At 60.3% G+C, this 26,684-nt stretch overlaps 1 protein-coding gene across 1 annotated transcript; it reads right to left on the bottom strand.

Annotated features, from left to right (window-relative positions):
• Window positions 1-24,011, bottom strand: LONP1 (lon peptidase 1, mitochondrial). Its single transcript, XM_064175346.1, has 18 exons — window positions 23,783-24,011; window positions 21,419-21,507; window positions 20,924-21,043; window positions 19,540-19,768; window positions 18,958-19,019; window positions 17,777-17,906; window positions 16,974-17,057; window positions 15,853-16,073; window positions 13,709-13,847; window positions 12,088-12,266; window positions 8,752-8,839; window positions 7,277-7,399; window positions 6,191-6,307; window positions 5,222-5,362; window positions 4,979-5,144; window positions 3,196-3,404; window positions 1,754-1,918; window positions 1-362 (listed from the first exon to the last, which is right to left on the bottom strand). The coding sequence occupies exons 1-18, from the start codon at window positions 23,885-23,887 to the stop codon at window positions 198-200; spliced, it is 2,532 nt and encodes an 843-aa protein (XP_064031416.1). The 5' UTR covers window positions 23,888-24,011; the 3' UTR covers window positions 1-197.
• Between the last annotated feature and the right edge of the window lie 2,673 nt (window positions 24,012-26,684).

Raw genomic sequence — 26,684 nt, forward strand, 5'->3', positions numbered from 1 at the left:
TGAGCTAAACCTCACAACTTTATTGCCCCCTGCCGTGGGGCAGCTCAGTGCAGTCTCAGCTGCTTCCTGCCAGCCGAGCCGGCAGCAGCTGGGCCGCAGCGAGAGCTCCTGTCCCGCTGCAGGGCGGCCCCAGCTCACCCCGCGCCCGGGGCTGGGCACCAGGGGACAGATCAGCTTCCAGCACCGGGGGCTGGACATCATCCTCCGGCAGAATCCAGCTTGGGGAAGGCTATGTCAAACACCTCCTTGTAGTGCTCCACGAAGTGCACCTCCAGCCCCTCCGTGATGAAGCCTGCCAGGTCGTAGAAATCCTTCTTGTTCTCGGAGGGCAGCACCACGCAGGTGACGCCTGCACGCTTGGCCTGCGGAGACAGAGGGGACAGCTGCCAGTGCTGGCAGCCCAGCAGCAGCACCTCCACTGCACAGAGAGCTCTGGAGAAGCATCACCTGGCAGTGCCCTGCAGAGCAGCAAGAGCTTAGAGCTGTCACCAAGGGTGGAGCCAAGTTCCAGATCTCCCCAAGCCCCCAGAACTCTCAGTCCCAGCTCCCCGGGAGGTGCTGTGGGAGGGCTCTGGCAGCACCCTGGGGGCTGTTTACAGCCACCCCTACACTGTCTGACAGCTCGGGAAGTCTGAGCTCCCTTGGGGGAGGATAAAGCCCAGGATCAGAGGAAGGATTATCAACAGCTTAGCAGCCCAACCTGCAGCATCCTCAGAACCTTTTGATCTTGATGTCTGCATGGGAGGGAGCACAGAAAGTGGAGCCATGCAGGGAGGGGCTCATTGGTACCCACTCACTCTAGGGGTGGGGTCCTGCATCTGTGAGAGCAGCATTCTGAGAACTGCTAAGGGCTGGAACCAGAAAAGCAACCAGAAGCAGCCACCAGTACAAACCAGTGCCTGCTGGAGTGCTGCAGAGAACCCAGCTGAGATTGCCCAGTGCAGAGAGCTCACAAGGCCCAGCAGATGAAGCTGCTGCTGCTGCACGAAGGCCTCACAGGGGAAGTGCAAGGCCTGGCAGTAGAGCTGCAGAGCACCCCATGGGAATGCATCTGAGTCCCAGAGCGGGACTGGGCTTGGGAGAGACCTTCAGCATCATCCAGTTCCAGCCCCCTGCCATGGCCTTGAGCACCTCCAGGCAGGAGGCAGCCACAGCCTCCCCGGGCAGCCTCTGCCAGTCTCCCCCCACCCTCACTCAACAATTTCTTCCTCCTCTCCCCTCTCACTCTCCCCTCTCCCAGCTCAAAGCCATTGGCCCTTAGCCTGGCACTCCCAGCCCATGTCCAAAGTCCCTCCCCAGCTCTCCTGAGCCCCTTCAGGTCCTGCAAGGCTCTAAGGTCTCTCTGGAGCCTTCTCCTCTCCAGGCTGAAGAGCTCCAACTCAATCTGCAATTTTAAGCCAGAGAAATTGAAGCTGGAGCTGGGGAAGAGAACCTTGAGGCTGATCCCTTGTGGATACTGTCAGATCCATACTGGATGCCCTCCTCCAACAGGCCACTTAACCCAGCCCAGGCTGCTGGGCCACAGCAGCCTGGTGGCAGCACTGCCAGTCTGATGGCACCTCCCACCCTCACTTCCACTGCTCTTCTAAGTGCATCAGCACAGATGCCCTGGCACCAAGCCTGGGCTCCCACCTGCCCCCGACAGCCAGAGGCACCAGCAGGACCCCTCTGTGCCGCCAGCAGGCCCTGAAGCAGGGCACTCAGCAGGCAGCGCTGAGCCCAGGCCAGGGCACGCAGGCAGCGGAGCCCTTACCGCGATTGTCTTCTCCTTGATGCCGCCCACGGGCAGGATCTTGCCGGTCAGCGACACCTCCCCGGTCATGGCCAGGTTCTGCCGCACGGGGCGGGCCGTGGCCAGCGACAGCAGCGCCGTGACGATGGTGCAGCCTGCGCTGGGGCCGTCCTTCGGCGTGGCTCCCTGCCCAGAGAAACCCAGCAGCTGCCCCTCGGCTCCGGCAGGGCAGCGCAGCCAGGCAGAGCCTCCGCTCCGCTGCTGCCAGCTGGGAGGGCCGGGGCAGGGCTGCCACTGCTGGCAGTCTGCAGCCAACAGCTCTGCCAGGCCTCTCCTTCACCCGGAGAGAGCCCAGGAGGCCTCCTGCCACCACAGAGCTCATCGGGCTCAGGGCTCTGAATGGACAAGGAGCAAGAGCCAGCAGCAGTGCCTGGAGCTGAGCCAGCCGCGGGCACAAGAACAGCTCAGCAGCAGGGGCAAGAGGGCAGCAGGAGGCAACGCTGAAAGTCACAGAATGGCCTGAGCTGGAAGGGAGCTCCAAAGCTCGTCCAGTCCAAGCCCTGCACTCAGCAGGGCCATGCTCAGCTCGATCAGGTTGCCCAGAGCCCTGTGAGCCTCACTTTGGCTATCTCCAGGCATGAGGCCTCAGCCACCTCTCTGGGCAACCTGTTGCAGTGTTCCAGCAGCCTCCTGGTGCAGAACTTGTTCCTCACAGCCAATCTCAGTCTGCTCTGCTCTCATTTTAAACCACTGACCCTCATCCTGTCACTTAAGACAGCAAAAAATGATTTAGGAAGTTAAATAAACCCCAGGCCTAAAGTAGAGGCAGTCTGGATCCATCTGAGACCAAACAGAACCGTGAGGGAAGAGCAGAAGTGAGCAGAGGCAGAGGAACATTTGCCTGTTCCTGCAGGAAAGCAGCACATGGAGCAGCTGCAGCCAGGAGCAAAGCTTGGGCACAACCAGAGCCCAGAATCTGTCACCCTGGAGCACCTGCCCACAGCCTGCTGCAGTGCTGAGCCCCCTGAGACCTGGGGCCCTTCACTTTCATCCCACTGCTGAGAGGGCCAAGGAAGCACAGCACAGGGACCAGCAGTGGGATCTGTAACTGCACTTCAGTGCCCTGCAGCTCTCCTGAAGGTCTGGAACCAGAGAGACCTCAGCTTGGCTCTCCTTGTGCCTCTCACCCCAAACGCTTCTCCCTCTGCTGTGCTCTCCCCACCCGCAGCCCAGGGCCAGCAGCTGCACTGCCTGCAGCAGCACCCAAGCCTCTGTGTGCCCCCACAAGCCTGCTGCAGAAGGGACGGAAGCACAGCTCCTGTTCCCACGGCACCCCGAGGAGAGAGCCTTCCTTTGCCAGGTTTGCCTGGCACTGGGCACGCTGCAGAGCACACAGAAGGCACCTCCCAGGCTCAGCCCAGCCCAGCTGTGCTGCAGGCTCTGGGGGGGCTGCTCCAGCTCACCTCTGGCACATGCAGGTGGATGTGGGAAGTCATGAGGAAGTCATTGCTGGGCTCCTTCTCCATCAGGAAGGCTCTGGCAAAGGTGTAAGCTATTTTGGCACTCTCCTTCATCACATCTCCCAGCTGCCCTGTCAGGTCCAGGGACCCATCCTTGTTCTCCTTGTCCTTGGGCCGCCTCAGGGATGTCTCAACAAACAGAGTGGAACCTCCTAAGGAGGCAAAGGAAAGCAACGTCCTGGGGGTGAGCAGCAGAGTTTGGTGGTGCAGGAGCATCAGCAGCGTGGACCTGGAGCTCTCTGCTGGGAGCTGTGGGGTGCAAAGAGCTGAAAGCCCCTCAGGAAACCTCAGCAGCACTGCCCTGAGTCTCCATCCACTGCTCCACTGCACTTCACACTGCACAGCACTGCAGCCCTCTGCAGTGGATACAGACAGTTCCTAGAAGGGGGGTTCAGGCTCTCCCTAGCCAGGGGGGAAGCTGAGCTCACACCACTGCAGCCCCCAGTGTCAGGTACCCACTTCCCCTCCACCCCAGCCACCACTTCCCTCTGAACCACTGAAGTGCAGCCCAGGCCCCTGGGAGCAGGCAGTACTCTGCCCTGCACTGCACCTGCAGGAGTGGGGCTCAGGAACCCCCAGGTCATGAGGGAAGGAAATGAATGGTGCAGCCACAACTGCACCCACCCTGGCAGAGTGCTCCTGGCATCGAGGGCCAAGCCAGCTGTGGGACACCACTGAGCAGACACAGCACAGCCAGGCTGTGCCAGAGGTCAGACTGGCACCTCCAGCCTTCAGAATCCCAGCATGGAGGGGTTGGAAGGGACCCAACATCCCTGCCAGGGCAGGGCACACAGGAACACATCCAGATGAGGCTTGGAATTCTCCAGAGACTCCACAACCTCTCTGGGCAGCCTGCTCCATGCCTCCAGCACCCTGGGGAGGAAGTTTTTCTTCCTGTTCAGATGCAACCTCCTGGGTGTCAGTTTGTGTCCATTGCCTCTTGACCTGACACAGGACACCACTGAACAGAGCTTGGCCCAGCCTGGCCCCTTCAGCTGTTGGTGGAGACTGATGTCTCCAGCATGGACACAAGGCTTGGCCTTCTCTCAGAGGCCTGATGCTGAGTCCCTGCTGCTCCTCAGGTGGGACATGGAGCAGAAAGTGTGCTGGCCTGAAGCTAAAGTGAGCCTGGGCAAGGGACCAAGAAAGAGTCCCTTTGTCAGGGAAGCAGCAGTCACAGAATGCTTTGGGCTGGAAGTGACCTCTAAAGGCCACCTGAAAGAGTTACTGTAAAGGAAGAGACTTCTCAGTGCTCATCCATATCTGAAGGGCAGGTGTCAAGAGGCTGGGGCCAGCCTCTGCTCCCTGGTGCCCAGGGACAGGACAAGGATCAATGGATGCAAACTGGAATCCAGGAGGTTCCTTCTCAACAGGAGGAGAAACCTGTTTGGTGTGAGGGTGCTGGAGGCCTGGGGCAGGCTGCCCAGAGAGGTTGTGGAGTCTCCTTCTCTGCAGAGCTCCCAACCCCACCTGCCCACTGTGCTGCTGGGCAGGCTGCTGTGGGTGCCCTGCTGGGGCAGAGGTTGGGCTGGCTGAGCTCCAGAGCTGCCTTCCTGCGTGCTGGGAGTCTTTGGTCGTTCATAGCAGTGAGGGACTCAGGGGCCACAGTTACTGTTCCTGGTGGCAGCAGCAGATGAGCAGAGCCAGCAGTGCCACCGGGTGAGTGCCACTTTGCCAGGCTCTGCCACCCCCGGGAATGGAGCCACGCCCCGTGCCGGTGCCTCACCCATGGCTGTCCAGGCCAGCCCCATCACCACCCCCGCGGGAGTGGTGTCGTACATGCGCTCCACGGTGAACAGAGGCTTGCCCACGAAGTCCTGCAGGTTCTCGGGGGTCACCTGCACTGTCTCTGCCTCTCCACTCACGATCTTGTAGGCAGATTTCCTCAGCACCTGCAGGACACAGCAGCTGGGTTGTGCAGCCAGGGCTGAGCAGGCGCAGGCAGGCACCAGCTGCCCTCTGCCCTCACCTTCTCCACCTGCTTCTGCAGGTTCCTCACTCCGCTCTCCCTGCAGTACTGCTTGATGAGCACAGTCAGCACCTCGGGGGTGATCTGGGCTTTGCTCTCGTCCAGGCCACACAGGACTCGTGCTTGAGGGACCAAGTACCTCTGAAAGAGAGAAGCACCACAGAGCTCTGGGAGCATCCAGTCCAACCTTCACCCAGCCTCTGCTAATGGACCAGCCCCTGGCACCGAGTGCCTCATGCAGCCTCCTCTGAAACACCTCCAGGGATGGGCACTCCACCACCTCCCTGGGCAGCCCATCCCAATGCCAATCACTCTCTCTACCAACAACTTCCTCCGAACATCCAGCCTGAACCTGCCCTGCCATAGCTTCAGGCTGTGTCCCCTTCTGTTGCTGCTTGCCTGGCAGCAGAGCCCAACCCCACCTGGATACAGCCTCCCTGCAGGCAGCAATGAGCTCTGCCCTGAGCCTCCTCTGCTGCAGGCTGCACACCCCCAGCTCCTCAGCCTCTCCTCACAGGTCTGTGCTCCAGGCCCCTCCCCAGCCTTTCTGCCCTGCTCTGGGCACCTTCCAGCACCTCAACATCTTTCTTAACCTGAGGAGCCCAGAACTGGACACAGCACTCAAGGTGTGGCCTGAGCAGTGCTGAGCACTGCTGCCCACACTGCTCCTGTGCCAGGCCAGGATGCCATTGGCCCTCTTGGTCACTGCTGGCCCATGTTGAGCTGCTGCCAGCCAGTACCCCCCAGCTCCCTCTCTGCCTGGCTGCTCTCAGGGGCTGTGACAAGAGCCTGCTGCTTCCACCTCCCCCTGCCGGAGCACTCAGAGCCCTGGAGGCACTGAAATGGGGCTCAGAGCAGAGGGCCTCTGTCACAATGCCACTTGCCTCATGGTTTTGGCTGTACAGAGGCAAGGCTGAAGCTGCTGAGTGCCCTGCAGCAGGTGCCAGCAGGCTGGCAGACTGCCCTCACCTCAGCAATGGCCAGCTTCTCCTCGGCCACGTAGCCTGACACATTGATCAGCTCCATCCTGTCCCGCAGCGGCTCGGCGATGGTCTCGGTCACGTTGGCAGTGCAAATGAAGAGCACCTGGAAGCACCACAAGAACTCTTCAACATCCTCATCAACCCCTACAACGGGAGGGGTGCAGGGGCCTCCAGAGATCAGCCAGTCCAAGCCCCCTGCCAGAGCAGGGGCAGGCAGGGCAGGGCACACAGCACACACCCAGGTAGGTCTCGCTCTGGAGGAGACTCCACAGCCTCTCTGGGCAGCCTGCCCCAGGCCTCCAGCACCCTCACACCCAGCAAGGTTCTCCTCCTGCTGAGGTGTTCCAGTTTGCATCCACTGCCCCTTTCCTTTCACAGGGCACCACAGAACACAGCCTGCCCCAGCCTGGCCTCTTCTTGCCCCCCCACCCCTCAGATGCGGACAGATACTGCTCAGATCCCCTCCCAGCCTTCCCCCCTCCAGTCTAAGCAGCCCCAGGTCTCACCACACAGCTGTTCCAGGCCCCTCAGCATCCCCCAGGCACTACCTCCTCACTTCTGCCTTTGCTCACAGGCAAAGCTCTGGATGTGAGACCCCTGCAGCAGGATGCTCCCTGCCCCTAGACCCAAGCTGCCACCGGGATGTGGCCTAAGGTGGACCTGAAAGCTGTGGCCTGGGGACATCCAGAGCTCACTGCTTGGCTGCTGCTGCCTCCTGCAGAGGCAGCAGAGAAGTGCCCCAGCCGTGGGTCTGTGTTTGCAGCAGCAGTGCAGAGAACTCCCAGCAGCATGAGGCCACCTCTGCTGGCAGAGCTCTGCCACTCAGGACACAGAGCACCTCCTGCCCTTTCTGCCTGAGGCCACACAGCTGCGTCCTTGGCTCTGCAGGGAGCTGTGGCTGGGGCTGCGAGACACTTGGCTGAAGCCAGCTCCTGCAGAGGCAGCTCCCTGGCACTGGAGCCTCAATCCCCTCTGCCCAGCTTTCCCACTGAGCACCACACCAGCAGCTCCTGGTGGCCAGGACACCCCTGCAGACACAGACACATCCCAGCTCTGCAGAACAGGCAATTACCTTGGACAGATCCACAGGAACATCAAGGTAATGATCCAAGAAGTTGGAGTTCTGCTCTGGGTCCAGCAGCTCCAGAAGGGCTGAGGATGGATCCCCCTGATAGCCTCTTCCTATTTTATCCACCTGGGGGGAGAAACCTGAAATGCTCTAAGAAGTTTCTCACCACAGAGTCCTTTATGGTGCCACCTGAGCACCTGCACCTGTTTGGTCATCAGCAGCCCCTGCCAGGCTGTCACCTTCCTGGGCACTCAGCCCAGGCCCCACTGTCCTACCCCAGCAGCACATGGCACAGCTGAGCAGGCCCAGACCTCCAGGGGCTGCAGGGCAGCAGCAAGTCCCGGGGAGTGTGCAGAGAGCCAGCAGCAGAGTGAGCTCCCAGGAGGAGTGCTGTGAGCCCCCCCAGTGTGCACAGGGTGCAGGCAGGCATGGAAGGGACCTTAGAGATCATCCAGCTCCATGGGCAGGGACACCTCCCACCACACCACACTGCTGAAGGCCTCTCCCAACCTGGCCTTGAGCACTTCCAGGCTTGGAGCCTCCACAACCTCCCTGGGCAACCTGCTCTGTGCCTCACCACCCTCACAGGGAGGAACTTCTGCACCAGCTCCAGCCCAGCTGCCTGCAGCTATCTCTCCTTGCCCTGCCACTCCATGCCTTTGCCAAAGCCCCTCCCCAGCTCTCCTGCAGCCCCCCTCAGGTGAGGCAGCTAAGCCTCTGCCCACCCTGCCCAAGGTGCCAGGGGCCTGCACACAGCCACTCAGCACAGCTCAGCTGGGAGCCTTGGCTGCTGTCACAGCCACTGTCTGAGGCTTCTCCAGGTCATCCTGCCTGGCCCCACCTGGGGCTGGCTGCCCAGGACCATGCCCAGCATTGCTGCCCCCTTCAGCAGCGCTCTGGGGAGCAGCACTGCCAGCATGGATGTGTGTTGCAGCCAGCCAAGGCTCCTCAGCAGCACCACCCAGGGACAAGTGCCACAGCCTCCAGCCTGGGACACCTTCCAGATGGAGGTGCTCACTGGTTACACCACTCAGCACCCAGTTCCTTTGCCCTCCACACCACTCCCAAGACCTCTGCTGTTGGTCTTGCCCAGGCATGGCACAGAAGGGGGCCAAGGAGACCTTTATTCTGCCCAGCTGCTGTCACAGCCTGACCTCCTCTGCTCCTCCCCAAAGCAGCAGGCTGCCAGCCCTGACTGCTTCACTCTCCAAGCAGAGCACAGATGGGCTGCAAGCAGCTTGCTCCTGGCACAGAGCTGAGAGGGGACAGCTGAGACACTGAAGCCAAAGTCAGCTGGGAAAGAGAAAACACAGGCTCTAAGGTGCCACTGTCACCCTGGCACCACTGGCAGCACAGGACCTCATCTGAGTAACCCCCTGGGATTTTCAGGAGAGTTCCTGCTTCACCTTTCCCTCTGGGGTCAGGAATTGAGAGTTGCCTTGAGGAGCAAGCCCCAGAAGCAAGCCCAGGCACATCACCTCATCGATCAGGATCAGAGGGTTCTCTGTCTTGGTCTTCTTCAGGCACTGGATGATCTTCCCTGGCATTGCTCCAACATAGGTCCTCCTGTGTCAGCAGAGACTGGAGTCAGGGGAGCCCTGCAGAGCTCTGCCCACAGCACACAGCTCAGCTGGGGAGCAGCTCTGTGCTGCTGGGCAAGAAGCTGCTGCCTCTGCAGCCACCCAAGTGCTCCCCACCAGCACAGCACAGCACAGCACAGCTCAGCTGGGGAGCAGCTGTGTGCTGCTGGGCAAGAAGCTGCTGCCTCTGCTCCCCAGCAGCACAGCACACAGCCAGCCCCAGCCGGGCCAGCAGCAGTCACAGAACCTCTGGCAGGACACTCCTGGGCTGCAGACTTCAGCTTCAGCCTCCCTCGAATTTAATGAGTTAAAACAAAGAGGTAAGGCTGAGGGCAGAGCTGTGTGAGGAGGCTGAGGGCAGAGCTATGTGAGGAGGCTGAGGGCAGGGCTGTGTGAGGAGGCTGAGGGCAGGGCTGTGTGAGGAGGCTGAGGGCAGGGCTGTGTGAGGAGGCTGAGGGCAGAGCTGTGTGAGGAGGCTGAGGGCAGAGCTGTGTGAGGAGGCTGAGGGCAGGGCTGTGTGAGGAGGCTGAGGGCAGGGCTGTGTGAGGAGGCTGAGGGCAGAGCTGTGTGAGGAGGCTCAGGGCAGGGCTGTGTGAGGAGGCTCAGGGCAGGGCTGTGTGAGGAGGAATCTCTTGTTGTGCTGTTTTGGGTGCAGCAGAGCTGGCAAAGGGCACATTTGATCCCTTCCCTGGACAGAGACAACAGCCCAAGCCTGGGGCCTGAGGAGCAAACTGCTCAGCACAACCTTTCTTCTGCAGCAGTCTCCAGGAAGGTGCAGGAGCAGAGCAGGAGAGTGAAGCCAAGAGGCACAGAGCAGAGAGCACCCAGAGGAGTCCAGAAAATTCCAGAAGGGCTCGGGCTGGCAGGGACCTCAGAGCTTATCTGCTCCATCCCCTGCCACGGGCAGGGACTCCTCTCAGTCAGACTCAGCTGCTCCAGGCCTCACCCAGCCTGGCCTTGAACAGTCCCAGGCAGGAGGCAGACAGAGCCTCCCTGGGCAGCCTGTGCCAGGCTCTCCCCAGCCTCACACTAAAGAACTTCTTATTGCCCTTGGCCTGGCTCAGACCACCTCAGCACAAGACCCTCTGCAGCCAGCATGGGTTTAGGAAGGGCAGATCCTGCCTCTCCAACCTGATCTCCTTCTATGATCAGGTGACTGCTTGGTGGCTGTGGGGAGCCTGTGGATGTGCTCTGTCTGGACTTCAGCAAGGCCTTTGACACTGTCCCCCACAGCAAACTGCTGGCTAAGCTATCAGCCCATGGCTTGGATGGCAACACTCTGTGCTGGGTTAGGAACTGGCTGGAGGGCCGGACCCAGAGAGTGGTGGTGAATGGTGCCACATCCAGCTGGCAGCTGTCACTAGTGGTGTCCCTCAGGGATCTGTGCTGGGCCCCATCCTCTTTAACATCTTCATAGATGATCTGGATGAGGGCATGGAGTCAGTCATCAGCAAGTGTGCAGATGACACCAAGCTGGGGGCAGATGTGGCTGGGTTGGAGGGCAGAAGGGCTCTGCAGCAGGACCTTGACTGCCTGCACAGATGGGCAGAGTCCAAGGGGATGGAGTTCAATAGCTCCAAGTGCAGGGTGCTGCACTTTGGCCACAACAACCCCATGCAGAGATACAGGCTGGGGTCGGAGTGGCTGAGAGCAGCCAGACAGAGAGGGATCTGGGGGTGCTGATTGATACCTGCCTGAACATGAGCCAGCAGTGTGCCCAGGTGGCCAAGAGAGCCAGTGGCATCCTGGCCTGCATCAGGAATGGTGTGGCCAGCAGGAGCAGGGAGGTCATTCTGCCCCTGTACTCTGCACTGCTTAGACCACACCTTGAGTGCTGTGTTCAGTTCTGGGCCCCCCAGTTTAGGAGGGACATTGAGATGCTTGAGCATGTCCAGAGAAGGGCGACGAGGCTGGGGAGAGGCCTTGAGCACAGCCCTACGAGGAGAGGCTGAGGGAGCTGGGATTGGTTAGCCTGGAGAAGAGGAGGCTCAGGGCAGACCTCATTGCTGTCTGCAGCTACCTGAGGGGTGGTTGTGGCCAGGAGGAGGTTGCTCTCTTCTCTCAGGTGGCCAGCACCAGAACAAGAGGACACAGCCTCAGGCTGTGCCAGGGGAGATTTAGGCTGGAGGTGAGGAGAAAGTTCTTCCCTGAGAGAGTCATTGGACACTGGAATGGGCTGCCCGGGGAGGTGGTGGAGTCGCCGTCCCTGGAGCTGTTCAAGGCAGGACTGGACATGGCACTTGGTGCCATGGTCTGGCCTTGAGCTCTGTGCTAAAGGGTTGGACTTGATGATCTGTGAGGTCTCTTCCAACCCTGATGATACTGTGACACTGTGATCACTCCAGGCACTGGCAGCAGCTCTGAGGTCCCCTGGAGCCTCCTCCTCTGCAGGCTGCATCCCCAACTCCCTCAGCCTGTGCTCACAGCAGAGCTGCTCCAGCCCTAGCAGCATCTTCGTGGCCTCCTCTGGCCTCACTCCACAGCTGTGTCCTTCTGCTGGGGACAGCAGAGCTGGAGGCAGGCTTGGAGGTGAGGTCTGAGCAGAGCAGAGCCAAGGGGCACAATCCCCTCTCCTGTCCTGCTGCCCACACTCCTCTGGCTGCAGCCAGCACACAGCTGCCTGCTGGGCTGCAGGAGGGCACTGCTGGCTCCTGGGGAGCTGCTCAGCACCCAACACTCCCAGGCCTCTCTCTTCAGAGCTGCTCTCCTCAATGCTTCTCTCTGCTTCTGTTCTGCACAGGGCAGAGCCTCTCAGGCTCACCTCACCCTGCAGAACCTGTGACAGTGAGTCAGAGTCTGGGCTCCAGGTGTCTCTGCCTGATTTTTGTACCCAGGTCTTCCTGTTCCCCCCAGGAATATTCCTGCTCCCAAGTCTTCCTCAGGCAGAACCTCCTCCTGACTCCTCAAACCAAGTCCAAATCACACCTGACCATGCCAATGGTCCTGCCCAAGCTGCCTCCCTTCTCCAGCCCTGGCACTCACAGACATGCAGGAGCATTTGGCATCAGCCCAGCACTTCTGGGCACCACACAGAGCCATTCAGAGCCCTGCCAGGGGAGCAGGCAGTGCCAGCACCCGGAGGGCCCTGCCTGTGTTCCACATCCTGCCCCTTCCCACCCCTCCCTGGCTCCCAGCTCCCATCAGAGCTGCAGCCACAGACGCTGGCAGCTGCAGGTGGGTCCCAGCTGTGGCCACACGAGCTGTGGGGCAGAGGAGAGCTGAGGTGCCACTGACCTGTGTCCTTTGATCTCTGCCACGTCGGTCATGCCCCCCACGCTGAAGCGGAAGTACTCCCTGCTGAGGGCCCTGGCGATGGAGCGCGCGATGCTGGTCTTGCCCACCCCGGGGGGGCCATAGAAGCAGAGGATCTTGCCCTGGGTGGATCCCCGCAGCTGGCTGACTGCTATGAACTCCTGCAGGGCAGAGGGAGCAGCAGCAGTGAGCAGAGGGCAGCAGCAGCCACACCAAAACACTGACAGAACAAGAGGGCACAGCCCCAAGCTGGCAAGGGGCTGGGCACAGCCCTGTGAGGAGAGGCTGAGGGAGCTGGGGGGGGGTGCACTCTGCAGCAGAGGAGGCTCAGGGCAGAGCTCATTGCTGCCTGCAGGGAGGCTGTAGCCAGGTGGGGTTGGGCTCTGCTGCCAGGCAGCCAGGGCCAGAAGAAGGGGACCCAGCCTCAAGCTGTGCCAGGGCAGGCTCAGGCTGGATGTGAGGAGGAAGTTGTGCCCAGAGAGAGTGATTGGCATTGGGATGGGCTGCCCAGGGAGGTGGTGGAGTGCCCATCCCTGGAGGTGTTTCAGAGGAGGCTGCATGAGGCATTTGGTGCCAGGGGTTAGTTCATCAGCAGGGTTAGGTGCTGGGTTGGACTGGATGCTCCCAGAGGTCTTTCCCAGCCTGGTTAGCTCAGTGCCTCTGTGACCTGCTGCTGGAGGAAGCACTTTGATCATCTTGGTAGCCTCCTATGGACCCTCTCCAGCAGTTCCTGCTCATGCTACAGGCACCAGATCTGGACCAGTGTTGTGCTGCTGGCTTGGGAGGTGCCTCTATAGCTTCTGTGCCCCATCACTGAGGGGGCCTCAGTGCCATCCATGCTGTCCCCAAGGCAAGACAAAGCTCTGCTGTACTGGGAACAGCAAGGGACAAGGGCCTGCTGCCCCCTTTGGAAGGAAGTGGCCACACTTAAGGCTGGCTGCACTCAACAGCTGCCCCAGCCCTGCCCAGCCCTCACCAGCATCTGCTGAAGTCCAGCTCTGCTCCTCTGTCCCCTCCACTGGGCCTTGCCATGCCCTTGCTCAGCTCGCCAGAAACGCTGCCAGTGCTGGGGCTGCCTTCCAGTGCTTTACCCTCTAGCTCCAGGGAGCAGCCTGCTCCTGGCCCTGGGCAGCTCCACTGCAAGCTGCTCCCAGCATCTGCTCGTGTCTAACCCACAGCAAGCACAGGGGCACAGCCTCAGGCAGAAGGGACAGAGGTTGTGGAACAAGGCAAGGCTGAAAACCACCCAGGGCTACTTGTAAGGGCTGTGCTGCAGGGACCAGAAACCCTTCAGCACCCCACACAGCCCTGGGGACAGGCTGAGAGGCAAACAGGCACCTTAGCTACCCTCCCTCTCCTTTCCAGAGCTGAGCAGAGATGTCTGGGAAGGGCAGCAGCTTTGCCAGGCAAGTGGAACCACTTCAGCAGTCTGGTCACAGTGATCAGAGCAGAGCTGCTCCCCCTGGGCTGGAATCGCTGCCATGAGTGACCCCCACAGGACTGCTCACTGCCCTCTGCTCAGTCCATGACAGGCTGAGGGCAGCCCCCCAGAGCCTGGTGCTCAGCAGTGTGCAGAGGGGCACTCTGCCCACCCCTGCCTCACCAGGATTCGCTTCTTGACGTCGTCCATCCCATAGTGATCCTCCTCCAGGACTGCTCGGGCTCGGGACAGCTCCAGGTTCTCCTCACTGCACTTGCCCCAGGGGATGGATGTCAGCCAGTCCAGGTAGTTCCGAGTGACACTGAGAGGCACAGACAGAGCCAGTTGGCAGCTGCCAGCTCCTGCCTGCCCCTCGGCCCTGCAGGAGAGCCTCACCAGAGCAGCTGGGACACAAACTACTGAGAGCAGGAGGCTGAGGCAAGAACAGCAGAGAGGCTCTGGAGCCTCCTTCTCTGCACACTTTCAGAGCCACCTGGATGTGTTCTGTGTGCCCTGCCCTGCTGATGCTGCTCTGGCAGGGAGCTTGGGCTGGATGACCTCCAGAGGTCACTTCCAGCCCTGGCATTCTGTGACTCTCTGATCCAGGCACACACTGCTGCCCTTTTGAGTTGGTCTTCACTCCCTTCTCATCCCTCCCCTCCTCCAAAATAGTAATCAAATCCTTTCTTCCTAGCAAGAGAAGACCTGAAACGATCAAAAGAGGTGAACTAAATTGAACCAGGAGGGCTGGAGAACAATCCCAGACCTGGGATGTCATCAGCTGCCACACTCAGGGCTAAAACCAAACCATGACAGAAGGAGAGAAGCCTTGAGGTGAGAGCTTGCCAGAGTGGGGTCAGCTGCTGCTCCTCTGGAGCTGGGAGCAGGAGCTGCCTGCCCCTCAGGCTGTGCTGCCTGCCCCTCAGGCTGAGCTGCCTGCCCCTCAGGCTGAGCTGCCTGCCCCTCAGGCTGAGCTGCCTGCCCCTCAGGCTGAGCTGCCTGCCCCTCAGGCTGAGCTGCCTGCCCCTCAGGCTGAGCTGCCTGCCCCTCAGGCTGAGCTGCCTGCCCCTCAGGCTGAGCTACCTGCCCCTCAGGCTGAGCTGCCAGGCGGCAGGAGCTGCACAAGCTGGAGAGCTGCCTGCGGAGAAACGGAGCCCAGCAAGGGCAGAGTCTGGCACCTGGGCAAGGACAGCCCCACTGTGCTAGTCTGAAGCTAGCTGGAGTGCTTTGGTGAGAACTGGATCCCAGGCTGTGAGAGGAAGCAATGGTGATGGCTGCTGCACTCATAGGCTTGCTGAGAGGTACAAGAGCAAGAATCCCAGCACAGCTAAGGGAGTTGCTCTCTGTCCGGGCTGTGGCTGCATTTCTTCTCTCTCTAACCTGACTAATCCACCTGCTCCCTGCCCCCTGGCCCACCCTCCACTCTTCCTTGGGCACAAGGCAACGTCTGGGGTAAGGCAGAGAGGGGTGGGAGAAGAGGGAAGGGCAGCTGGGAGCTGCTCCTGGGGACTCAGGTTTCTGGGGGGCTGCTGTGTTTCTGTGTTACCTTTCACCTTGTCTATGTCTGTCTCTAGCTGTGTATCCTGTAACTCTCTGCTGGTGCTTTGTGCTAAGCTGCAAACAGAAAAGCTTCATTCAATTCCCAGAGCCAGAGCCTGGTCTGGGTGATTCACAGAGTGGGGGGGGCAACACCCAAACCATCTCACCCATGGGCCAGGATACCCTGGGGGCTGACCCACTGGGACCTGAGGGTGCTGCTGGACAGAAGGGTGCCAAGGCCAAGGGATTAGAAGGGCTGTGGTGAGTAGGTTGAGAGGTTCTCCTGCCCTTCTGCTCTGCCCTGGTGAGGCTGCATCTGGTTCAGTTCTGGGCCCCTCAGTTCAAGAAGGACCTCAGGAAACTGAGAGAGCCCAGCAGAGAGCCAGGAAGCTGCTGCAGGCAGTGAACATCTCCTGTGGGCCAGGCTGAGGCAGCTTGGAGCAGAGCAGCCTGAAGGCTGCCCCCAGTGCTGCGATACAGATGTGCAGGGCTGGAGCCAGGCTTGGCTCAGGGATGTCCAGTGGCAGGACAAGGGACACTGGGTGCCAGCTGGAGCAGAGGAGGTGCCACAGGAACAGGAGGGAAAACTTGTCCCTGTGAGGGTGGCAGAGCCTGGAGCAGGCTGCCCAGAGAGGCTGTGGAGTCTCCTGCTGTGGAGCCTCTCCAAAGCCTCCTGGCTGTGTTGCTGCGTGCCCTGCCCTGGGTGCCCTTGCTCTGACTGATGTCCTCCAGAGGTGCCTGCCAAGCCCCCAGGTTCTGTGAGAGCAGAGGGCAGAGGCAGCACTCACTTGAACTCTGAGGAGTGGTTATCCAGCAGGCCCAGCTTGTTCAGCTCCTCGTCGATGACGTCCATCACGTGCTTGGGCACCTGCAGGTCCTTCAGCCGCTCCCGGAACTTCTCCTCTATGGCATCCTTGTCCTCCTTCTCCAGCCCCAGCTCCTTCTTGATGATCTTCAGCTGCTCTTGCAGGAGGTATTTGCGGTGTGTTTGCTTGATCTTCTCCTCGACCTAGACAAAGCACCAGAGCAGTAACTCTGCTGCTCCTGCTGCAAGCCAGCGAAGCTTCCAAACACTTCTCAGCCACTGAAAATGCCACCCAAAGGTCCCTGTGCTGGGCACTGCTGAGGCTGGAATCAGTTTTGGGTCCCTCACTCCAAGAAGGACATTGAGGGGCCAGAGCAGGTCCAAGAGAAGAGCAATCAAGCTGAGGAAGGGTCTGGAGAACAGGGCTGGGGAAGAGCAGCTGAGGGAGCTGGGAGTGAGCAGTGTGGAGCAGAGGAGGCTGAGGGAGACCTCATTGCTCTCTGCAGCTCCTTGAGAAGAGGCTGCAGGCAGGTGGGGGTTGGGCTCTGCTGCCGGGGACCAGGTGAGTGGAAGGAGAGGAAATGTCCTGGAATTGTGCCAGGGGAGGCTTAGGTTGGAGAGGAGGAAAAATGTCTTTGGTGCCAGAGTGGTCAGGGCCTGGCAGAGGCTGTGCAGGGAGGTGGTGGAGTGCCCCTGGCTGGAGGTGCTCCAGAACCCTGTGGCCATGGCACTTCAGGCTGTAGTTCAGTGGTCATGGAAGTTGGGTTACATTTGGACTGGATAATCTTGAATCTCTTTTCCAACCTCAGTGACCCCAAGACTCTGCTTTCACAAAGATGCTCAACTGCAGTTCCCTAAGGGTCAGCTGCTTGCATGAAACCACAAGAGACAGAACTGAACAGCAGCAGCCTCACACCTTGCTCCTCTTAGCAGTGCCTGAACAAACACACTTCTAACAGGAGAAGGTCAAAGCCTAACCCTGCCAGAACTCCCCTCCAGAGTGTGCACAATGTCCTGCTTTAAAACCCTTCCCTGGCTATGCTAAGCAGCACAGGACTGGACTCAGGGCTAACAGCAGAAGCTTTGTGCTCCCCAGGGACTCACCTCCCTGCCCAGGCGCTGCTGCAGCTTGCTCAGCTCATATTCCTTCTTCAGCAGGGAAAGAGCCTTGTAGAGCCTCTTGGGAATCTGCAACAGACACACAGCTTCCAGGCACTGGGATGCTGCTGCCAGCTCCCACTGAGGGCAGAACCAAAATCTCCAAAGGGCTGCCCAGAACTCTCCAGCACTTGCAGATGGGGAGGAGAGAGCAGCAGCTCCACAGCAGGGAATCAGTGGGGCAAGAAAAACCTCTGCATCAGAGGAAGAGTGTGAGAGCAGCAGCTCAGGGAGGGGATTCTGCCCCTCTGCTGTTGGAAAGTGTCCAGAGGAGGCCTCTGGATGATCAGAGGGTGGAGAATCTCTGCTATGGGGACAGGCTGGGAGAACTGGGGGTGTGCAGCCTGGAGAAGAGAAGGCTCCAGGGAAACCTTAGAGCAGCCTTCCAGGGCCTAAAGGGGCTTCAGGAGAGCTGGGAAGGCACTTTGGACAAGGGCTGGGATTGCCAGGGTAAGGACAATGGCTTTGAGCTGGGAGAGGGGGGAGTGAGAGTGGAGAGGAGGAAGAAATTGTTGGCAGTGAGGGTGGGGAGAGACTGGCACAGGCTGCCCAGGGAGGCTGTGGCTGCCTCCTGCCTGGAGGTGCTCAAGGCCAGGCTGGCTGAGGCCTTGAGCAGCTGTGCTGGTGGAGGTGTTTCTGCCTATGGCAGGGGGCTGGAGCTGGATGACCTTTAAGGGCCCTTCCAAGCCAGCCCATTCTGCTGGCACACAGTGCAGGCTGAGCAGAGCTGCAGCTGAAGGCTTCCTTACACTGGTCTCCTCCAGGATGTCCTGCAGCTCGTGGGACTCTGCCCCGGTCAGCGCTGCCCCCATGTCGCTCAGGTAGATTGGGTTGTCCACCACCCTCTGCCCTGCCTGCATCATCTGCAGCACAGACTCTCTGAAACACAAGGCAGGAAACCCCAAAATGCTGTGTGAGCCTTGCCAGGCACAAAGGAGTGCTCTTGGGCTTCTGTCCTTCTCTTGCCAGAGGAAAGAAACCCAACTCAGCTCAGCCCCAGCAGAGCCTGGCACTGGCAGTGTGACCAAGCCAGCACTCAGTGACCAACAGAAACCAGCTGATGGAAGGAATGGGCACTGCCAGGGAAGCCACAGCTCTGGAATGCTCTCCTGGAGGGAGGTGGAACTGTTAGAGCCCAGAGGAGAACACAGAGGTAATCCAGGGGCTGGAGAACCTCCCCTGTGGGGACAGCCTAGCAGAGCTGTGGTTGTTCAGCCTGGAGAAGGCTTCAGGGAGACCTTAGAGCAACCCTCCAGTACCTGAAGGGGCTCCAGGAGAGTTGGGGAGGGACTCTGGACAAGGGCTGGGAGTGCCAGGCCAAGGACAATGGCTTTGAGCTGGGAGAAGCTGGATTTAGAATAGACTTTAAGAAGAAATTCCTCCCCATGAGGGTGGGGGAGCTCTGCAACAGCTTTGCCCAGGGAGGCTGTGGATGTCCCCTCCCTGGAGGTTTTCAAGGCCTTGAGCCACCTGGGCTATGGGAGGTGTCCCTGCCCATGGCAGTGGCTTGGAACCAGAAACCAGATGATCTTTAAGGGCTCCTCCAGTGCAGAGCACCCTGGGGGCTGTGTGTGCCAGCAGAGCTGTCTCTTGCTACACTCATCTGACAGGGACCAGACCATGGCACTGCAGTGAGCTGCACTCAAACCCAGCTCAGCTGCACTCAAACCCAGCTCAGCTGCACTCAAACCCAGCTCAGCTGCACAGGCCTCCAGCCCTGCCTCCAACCTCCACTTCTCAGCAGGTTTCCAGCCCCTCCCTCTGCTGCCAAGAATGGATGCTGAAGCTCACACACAACACAGCTCTAGGTGGCAACTTCATCATCTCTGCCCTCCCCTGGAGCAAAGGGCAGGGGGAAGAGAAGCTCTCATGGTCCTCCAGCCTGAGGCCTCCTGCTCCCAAAGCAGGGCAGTGTGTGGAGCACACCTACCTGTACAAGGGGTTCAAGGCAATGATGTCCCTGATGGTCTTGACAATTTCTGCAGTAAGAGCCTGCAAACCACCAACAAACATCAGCTGAAAGCCTGCAAAGGGCCAGGCAAGGCCTCAGCACAGAGAGGCCATTCCCCAGGCCCTGCACACAGCAACGCAGCCCCTGGCACCCATCTGGCACCCATCTGGCACGGGGTGCTGTGACTCCTGGGGCTGGGCACTCATTGCTCCAGGCAGGGAGCAGAAGGGCTGCAGCCTGCTCCCTGCATGCACAAAGCTGAGCTGCTTCTGGTCAGTGCACATCAGCAGGTTGACCACTCAGGCCACCTTGGAGCAAAGCCTCTGCTTGGCAGAGAGCATCACACAGACTTCAGCAGAGCCCAAAGTCCCTTCAGCAGCCTTCTGAGGTGAGCAGCTTGAAGGAGCTGAGCTGCTGCAGTGATTCTGATGTAGCCTCCCCGTGGCATGCAGCAGCTGCTTTCTGAAGCCTGAAGCCAGAGCTCAGTTCTAGAACTCTCCCTCTGAACCCACCAAGTGTAAATGCAACTGTAGAGGACCAGTCCAGCCTCCAGCCACCCACCTTAACCTCCTCTGTGATCTGAAAATCCTCATGAACCACATTCTCCACTTCTACCATGAGAACCTCCTGTGAGGAAGGAGCCACAGGATCCAGCACCACTTCCACAGCCTGGTCCTTTGCCCCAGGCTCCTCCTCAGCCTCCTTCCTGGAGCGCTTCTGTTTCCTCCTGGTCTTCTGCTTGTTCTCAGGCTCCTCAGGCTCCACCTCCAGTTGCCTGTTTATGCGAATCCTGGAAGCCAAAGAGACCAGCAAGAGTCAACTCCCCTCTGCTGCTGACTTCAGCCCCTCAGCATCAGAAGAGCCTAAGCTGTATTTGGAGTAAAGCAGAACTGCAGGCTCTGGCCAAGGGGACTGGCCTGGTGCAGCAACCCAGCACAGGCAGGGGATGGATACTGAGGGCACTGAACAAGGGAAGTTAACTGCCTGCTGGATGAGCCCCTCGGTGTCTGAGCCTGCTGGCTCCCAGAGTTGGGGCTGCTCAGCCTGGAGAAGGCTCCAGGGAGTCCTCAGAGCAGCCTTGCAGTGCCTGAAGGGGCTCCAGGGAAGCTAGGGAGGGACTCTTGACAAGAGCTGGGAGTGCCAGGCCAAGGGCCAATGGCTTTGAGCTGGGAGAGTGGGGACTAAATGTGGAGAGGAGAAGAAATTGCTGAGAGTGAGGGTGAGGAGAGACTGGCACAGGCTGCCCAGGGAGGCTGTGGATGTCTCTTCCCTGGAGGTGTTCAAGGCCAGGTTGGGCAGGGCCATGAGCAACCTGAGCTACTGGAAGAGATGGCAGAGGGGCTGGGAGTGGATGATCTTTGAGGTCCCTTCCAACTCAAACCACTCTATAAAGCCATGAGTGGCCAAGGGCAGCTGACAACATCTCTGCCAGAAACTATCAGCTTAAACCAGCTGCAGAAGTGCAAACCCAGCTGACAGGCAGTGTGCTTCCCAGGGCCACCACGGGGCAGTGTCTGGGACTCAGAGCAGTGCCCCACATCTTCCCTGTCTGCTCCAGGCAAAACAAAGCCAACAGCTGCACTAGTGCCAAAATCCAATCAAACAAGACAGCAATGTGCCCAGGTGGGCAGGAAGGGCACCAGCAGCCTGGCCTGGCTCAGCACTGGTGTGGGCAGCAGGAGAAGTGATCATGCCTCTGTACTAGGCACTGGTGAGGCCACACCTCAAATCCTGGGTCCTGTTTTGTGCCTCTCACTCCCATAAGGACACTGAGGAGCTGGAGCAGGTCGAGAGAAGGGCAACAAAACTGGGGCAGGGTCTGCAGAACAGGGCCCAGGGGCCAACCTGTCCCCTCTGTCACAGAAGAGCAGCAGGGCAGTATCAGGAGGTTGCCCACGGGGGGGTGGCAGCAGGAGCAGGGGGCCGGGGAGGGCTGTGCAGTTACCGGCGGTGTCCCATCACGATCATGCGCAGCTTGTCCCCGAGGTCCTGCATCTCATGGATCTGCACAAAAGTTCCCATCTGGTAGATCTCATTCAGATCCTCCACCAGGTCAGACTCATTGCTGCCAGGAAAACCACAACGGGGCAGACACTGAGCCTCTCATGGGAGCAGGTGAGACGAGAAAGGAGAGGAGCAAGCGCTGGCTGCAGGGGTGGAGGAGCACAGAGCCTGCCCTTTACCCCCACTGCTGCCACCCCCAGCCCCCTCCCACGCCACCCAGCTCCCTGCATGGCTCATCTCCCCCCTCCAGTCAAGAACAGCCTTTTCCAAAGCAGGACCCAAGCTCCCAGCAGTGCTGGTGGTGGCAGTGAAGCTGTGGGAGCATGAGGGTGGTGGAAGCCCACACAGAACTTCCGTACCAGCACCATGGGCAGGGAAGGTCAGAGCCCTGCTCCAGCGCCCCCCAGCCCCCTGCTGCTGGGGCTGAACAACTCACTTATCATCCTTCTTAAGGAAGACACCAGCATAAGGCTGGGCAAGGCGAACTTTCCTCCTCAGCAGCTCCACCAGCTTCTTGTTTTTCACCTAGGACAAGGACAGGTAAGAGGTCAGAGGTGATCTGCTGTAAGCTCTGCCCCCCCAGGCAGGATTTGATTCACTCAGGAGGTTTATGAAGCTCCATCCTGGATTCTTCCAGCCCTGCCCCTGTTAGGGGCCAGTGAGATGGAAGTGGAAGAACAGAAGAGGAACATGAACTGTGAGTATTTGGAGCAGCTGACTGAGCACACAAGTGAAGCTTGAAGGCAGGGAGAAGAACCAGACCTCACCTGTGCCAGCCTTACAGGCCACAAATCTGTCACCTGAACAGCACTTCTGCTGCTGTCACCCTTCTGCCCCTCTGTCCCAGCTCTCCACCCAGTGCTTCTGACAATACCCAAAGTGGCCTTGGCAGTCCTCTGGTGTGAGGGTGCTGGAGGCCTGGAGCAGGCTGCCCAGAGAGGTTGTGGAATTTCCCTCTCTGGAGACTTTCAAGATCCCTCTGGGTGTGTTCCTGTGTGAGCTGCCCCGAGTGATGCTGCTGTGGCAGGAGGTTGAACTGGATGATCTCCAGAGGTCCCTTCCAACCCCTGACATTCTGTAAGTCTATAACAGAGCAGCCCAGGCAACAGCACCACTGTTGGCCTGTTCTAACCCTGGCACCCCCGGGTTAGTCTAGCACAACATGTGGCAAAGCTGGGCTTGGCACTGTCATGGGCACCGACACAAAGAGGAGGATTGACAGCTCCACACTGCACTGGATCAGAGCCACAGAATGGTAGTGGCTGGCAGGGACCCCTGGAGATCACTGAGCGCCCCCCACCACCAGAGCAGGGTCACCCAGGACAGGCCACACAGGAACACATCCGGGGGGGTTTGGTTGTCTCCAGAGATGAAGACTCCACAGCTTCTCTGGGCAGCCTGCTCCAGGGCTCTGCCACCCTTAAACACAGAAGTCCCTCCTCGTGGTCAGATGGAACTTGTCACGGTGCACAGAGCATGAGATGGCAGCAGGGAGAACAGGCAGGGTACGAGAGAGCTCTCACCTTTAGCTCCATGCAAGCCACTGCTGCTCTGTGCACTGGAACGAACAGCTCAGAGCTAACAGTGCCCTGAGGAGCACAGGAATGAGCTGTCCCTGCCCTCAGCACAGCTACAGCACACTGAAGGTTGCGCTTGCTAGATGCGGGCACACACCGTGATAAATGACACCACAGGGACAGCCAAGCATTAACCCAGCCAAACGTGAGGTTGAAGGTTGGACTCAGTGATCTCAGAGGTCTCTTCCAACTGAAGCGACTCTGTTCTATCATCAGCAAAACATCAGTGAGGGCAGCTCCTTGCTCCAAAAAGTTTGCATTCCAGAAGCAAAAGGTCTTGCTGCCCTGAGAGGTCAAGTCATGGATCTGAAGAATGCAGATGAGGGTGCAGAGGGCAAAGATGCCTCTCTGGGAAGCTCTGCTGACCATTGCCACCTCTCAGCCCTCTCCCACCCACCACAGCAGTGCTGCTCTGCACCAACTTTCTTCCTGCAGCTCAGCTTGCTGCTCTCACAAGCACTGCTCCTGGGGGTGCGACAGCAGCCCACAAAGCCAGACCAAGGCCACATTTGCTTAACCTTCAGCAAAAGAACATCGAGAAGCCAGCAAGAAAGAGGCTGTGCGAGGATCGGTGACCTTCCCCGTTAGCGGCAGCTCTGCTGCGTGATGCAACACTGCTGAAACACAGCGACTGAGAAACCACGGCCCGGGGCAGCGCCAGAGCGCGGAGAGGGCTGCGAGGCACCGCCAGAGATCACCACTCCGAGCCCCCCCGGCCAGAGCAGCATGGCTCGGGGCAGGTCACACAGAACACACCCAGATGGGGCTTGAAAGTCTCCTGAGAAGGAGACTCCAGAACCTCTCGGGCAGCCTGCTCCGGAGCTCCGGCAGCCTCTCAGCAGTTTCACACCGGCTGCGGGGCAGAGGGCTGCGAAGCGCCACACTGCTGCTGCCCCCCTACGCTGCCACTGAACGCAGCCCCTAACGACAGGGAGCGAGGCTCTGAGCCAGGCAGCACCGCCCTGACCCGCAGCGGGACACCAGCCCCGGTCCTGCGCGCTCGGCCGGGGCGGTCACGCCGCGCACAAGCGAACTCCGGCCGGGACCGCTGCGCCTCTCCGAGGGCTCTCGGCCGGGGCCGGGAGAAGCTGCACAGCCGCGCCCGAGCCATGGGCCGACTCCTCGGCGCCCGCCTCCCTGGCGGCCAGCACCCGGTCTCCAGCCGGGCCGGCTGGGGCCAGCGCCGGCCCCGGACCGCTGCTCCTGCCTCGGCCGCGCCTCACCTCGATGATCTTGATGAAGCGAGGGAAGACAGGGTTGCGCGTCACGGCGATGAGAGGCACGTTGGGGAAATGCTCCGGGACGATCAGCGGTGTCAGCGCCGTCATGACCGGAGCGGCGCCGCCAGCATCCGCCCCGCCGCCGCCGCCGCCGTCCTCGCCGCCGCCTCCTTCCAGCGCGTCGCCACCCGCCAGACCACCGGGGTTCTGCTGGCGCCACGGCAGGCCGGTGCTGAAGGCGGCGCGGGCCGGCGGCGCGAAGCCCGGCGGGCCCGGGGGCGGTGCGGCGGAGGAGGCGGCGGGCAGGAGGCGGCGGCGCCGCGCCGGGGCCAGCAGCGCCGGGCGCCAGCGCCCGCAGAGCCGCAAGCAGCGAGCGGCCGCCATGCTGCCGCGCGCCCTGCCCCACTTCCGGCCCGCGCAGGCGCAGGCAGCGCCCGGGCCCGGTGGCGCGGGGGGCGCGTGGCGGCGCGCACGTCCGGCCCGGCCCTCCCCTCCCGGCGCCGCCGGTTCGCGTCCCGGGCCCGCCGGCAGCCGTCACCGCGGCTGAGTTCTGCTTCGCTGCGGGAGGAAGCTTCGGGACATCGCTCGTTGTGGTGTGCCATGGTTTGGGAGTGAGCACCCCCCGGGCGGGGATGCGGTGACACAGGGAGCGAAGGGCAGCGCTGCTCAACGCCTGCTTTGCCTCAGCCCTCAGCGCTGGGGCAGGCTGTCTCCAGGACAAGTGGCCTCCGCAGCTGGCAGGTGGAGCCAGGGACCGGCAGAGCCCCCTGTAAGCCAGGGGGAAGCAGTGAGGGACCTGCTGAGCTGCTTGGATCCTCACAAGTCCATGGGACCAGATGGGCTCCACCCTAGGGTGCTGAGGGAGCTGGGAGCTGAGCTGACCAAGGCTCTCTGCATCAGATATCAGCAGTCCTGGCTCACTGCACAGGTCCCCAAGGAAGAAAGTAAGGAAGGGAGCTGGGGGTGCTGGTGGACAGTAGGCTGAGCAGGAGCCAGCAGTGTGCCCAGGTGGGCAGCAGAGCCAATGGCATCCTGGGCTGGCTCAGGAGCAGTGTGGGCAGCAGGACAAGGGAGCTTCTTCTGCCCCTGTGCTCAGCACTGCTCAGGCCACATCTTGAGTGCTGTGTCCAGTTCTGGGCTCCTGAATTCAAGAGAGATGCTGAGGTGCTGGAAGTGCCCAGAGCAGGGCAGCAAGGCTGGGGAGGGGCCTGGAGCACAAACCCTGTGAGGAGAGGCTGAGGGAGCTGGGGGTGTGCAGCCTGGAGAAGAGGAGGCTCAGGGCAGAGCTCATTGCTGTCTGCAGCTGCCTGCAGGGAGGCTGTAGCCAGGTGAGGTTGGGCTCTGCTGCCAGGCAAGCAGCAACAGAAGAAGGGGGGACAGCCCCAAGCTGTGGCAGGGCAGGTTGAGGCTGGATGTTAGGAGGAAGTTGTTGGCAGAGAGAGTGATTGGCATTGGAATGGGCTGCCCAGGGAGGTGGTGGAGTGGCTGTGCCTGGAGGTGTTGAAGCCAAGCCTGGCTGGGGCACTGAGTGTCATGGTCTGGTTGGTTGGGCAGGGCTGGGTGCTAGGTTGGGCTGGAGGAGCTTGGAGCTCTCTTCCAACCTGCTTGATCCTATGATCCTTAGGCACCCAGGCTGGACTCAGCTGGCCAGGAGTCTGGGAGTGCAGCTGCCTTCAGCAGAGTTCAGCAGCAGCTACATACACAAACATTTACGCTTTAGACAAGTGAAGAATTACACAGAAGCACACAATCCCTCCCCAAACAAGCAGCTGCTCCTGACCCAAACCTCCTACCCCCTCCCTGCTCTTTCCCTCCCTTCAGAAATAAGCAGATCCATCCCTGCATGGCTCAGCTGATAGACCTGGAGAGATCTGGGCTGAGATGGCAAAGAGGACAAAAGGGTTAGAGGGAAAAGGCTCAGGTTGGGTTAAAGAGTTAAGGCAGAGTTAAGGCAGATGCAACCACACAGACTGCCACAGTCACAGAATCAAACAGGCTGGGAGAGAGCTCCAAGCTCAGCCAGCACAACCTAGCACCCAGCCCTGGCCAATCACCAGACCATGGCACTAAGTGCCCCAGCCAGGCTTGGCTTCAACACCTCCAGGCACAGCCACTCCACCACCTCCCTGGGCAGCCCATTCCAATGCCAATCACTCTCTCTGCCAACAACTTCCTCCTAGCATCCAGCCTCAACCTGCCCTGCCATAGCTTCAGGCTGTGTCCCCTTGTTCTGGTGCTGGCTGCCTGGCAGCAGAGCCCAACCCCAGCTGGCTACAGCCTCCCTGCAGGCTATTTGGCAAACACCTTCTGATTGGTGAATCTCTGTGGCCAAGGAGCCTCTGCACTTGGGCAAGTAATAGGTGGGTGGCAGGTGGGTACAGTGGCTGGTAGGTAAGGTGGTGGGTGGGTAAGGTGGCTGGTGGGTGGCAGTTGGGTAGGATGACAGGTGGGTGGCAAGTGGGTGACAGGTGGGTAGGGTAGCAGCTGGGTGGCAGGTGGGTGGCAGGTGGGTAGGGTGGCAGGTGGGTGGCAGGTGAGTAGGCTGTCACCTGCAACTCCAGGTTCTTCCTGGATTGTCTCTCTTACAATGAGCTTGGAGATGTGTCCTAAGCCAGGAGCTCCTCCTGCCCATGTACACTGGGGCAGCTCTCTGGCTCTGCCCAGATGGTGCCCAGAGGGTGCCCGTCTGATCATCAGCAATAAATCTGTTTGCAAACCAGAGGAGCAGGGAAGGCTTCCCCAGGCAGGAGCAGCAGGACTGCAGCCCTCAGGATCTCCCTGATCGTTTCCACCGGCAGCTGAGCAAAAGATCTGGTGTCTGCAGCCAGCCAGCTCTGCAGGCTGAGTTAGGGCAAGGTCAGCACTGGGTCTCAGTGGGTGCAGACACCTCTGTTCTTAGCTGGGT

This window comes from Pogoniulus pusillus, chromosome 41, assembly GCF_015220805.1.
Source record: "Pogoniulus pusillus isolate bPogPus1 chromosome 41, bPogPus1.pri, whole genome shotgun sequence".
Lineage (NCBI taxonomy): Eukaryota > Metazoa > Chordata > Aves > Piciformes > Lybiidae > Pogoniulus > Pogoniulus pusillus.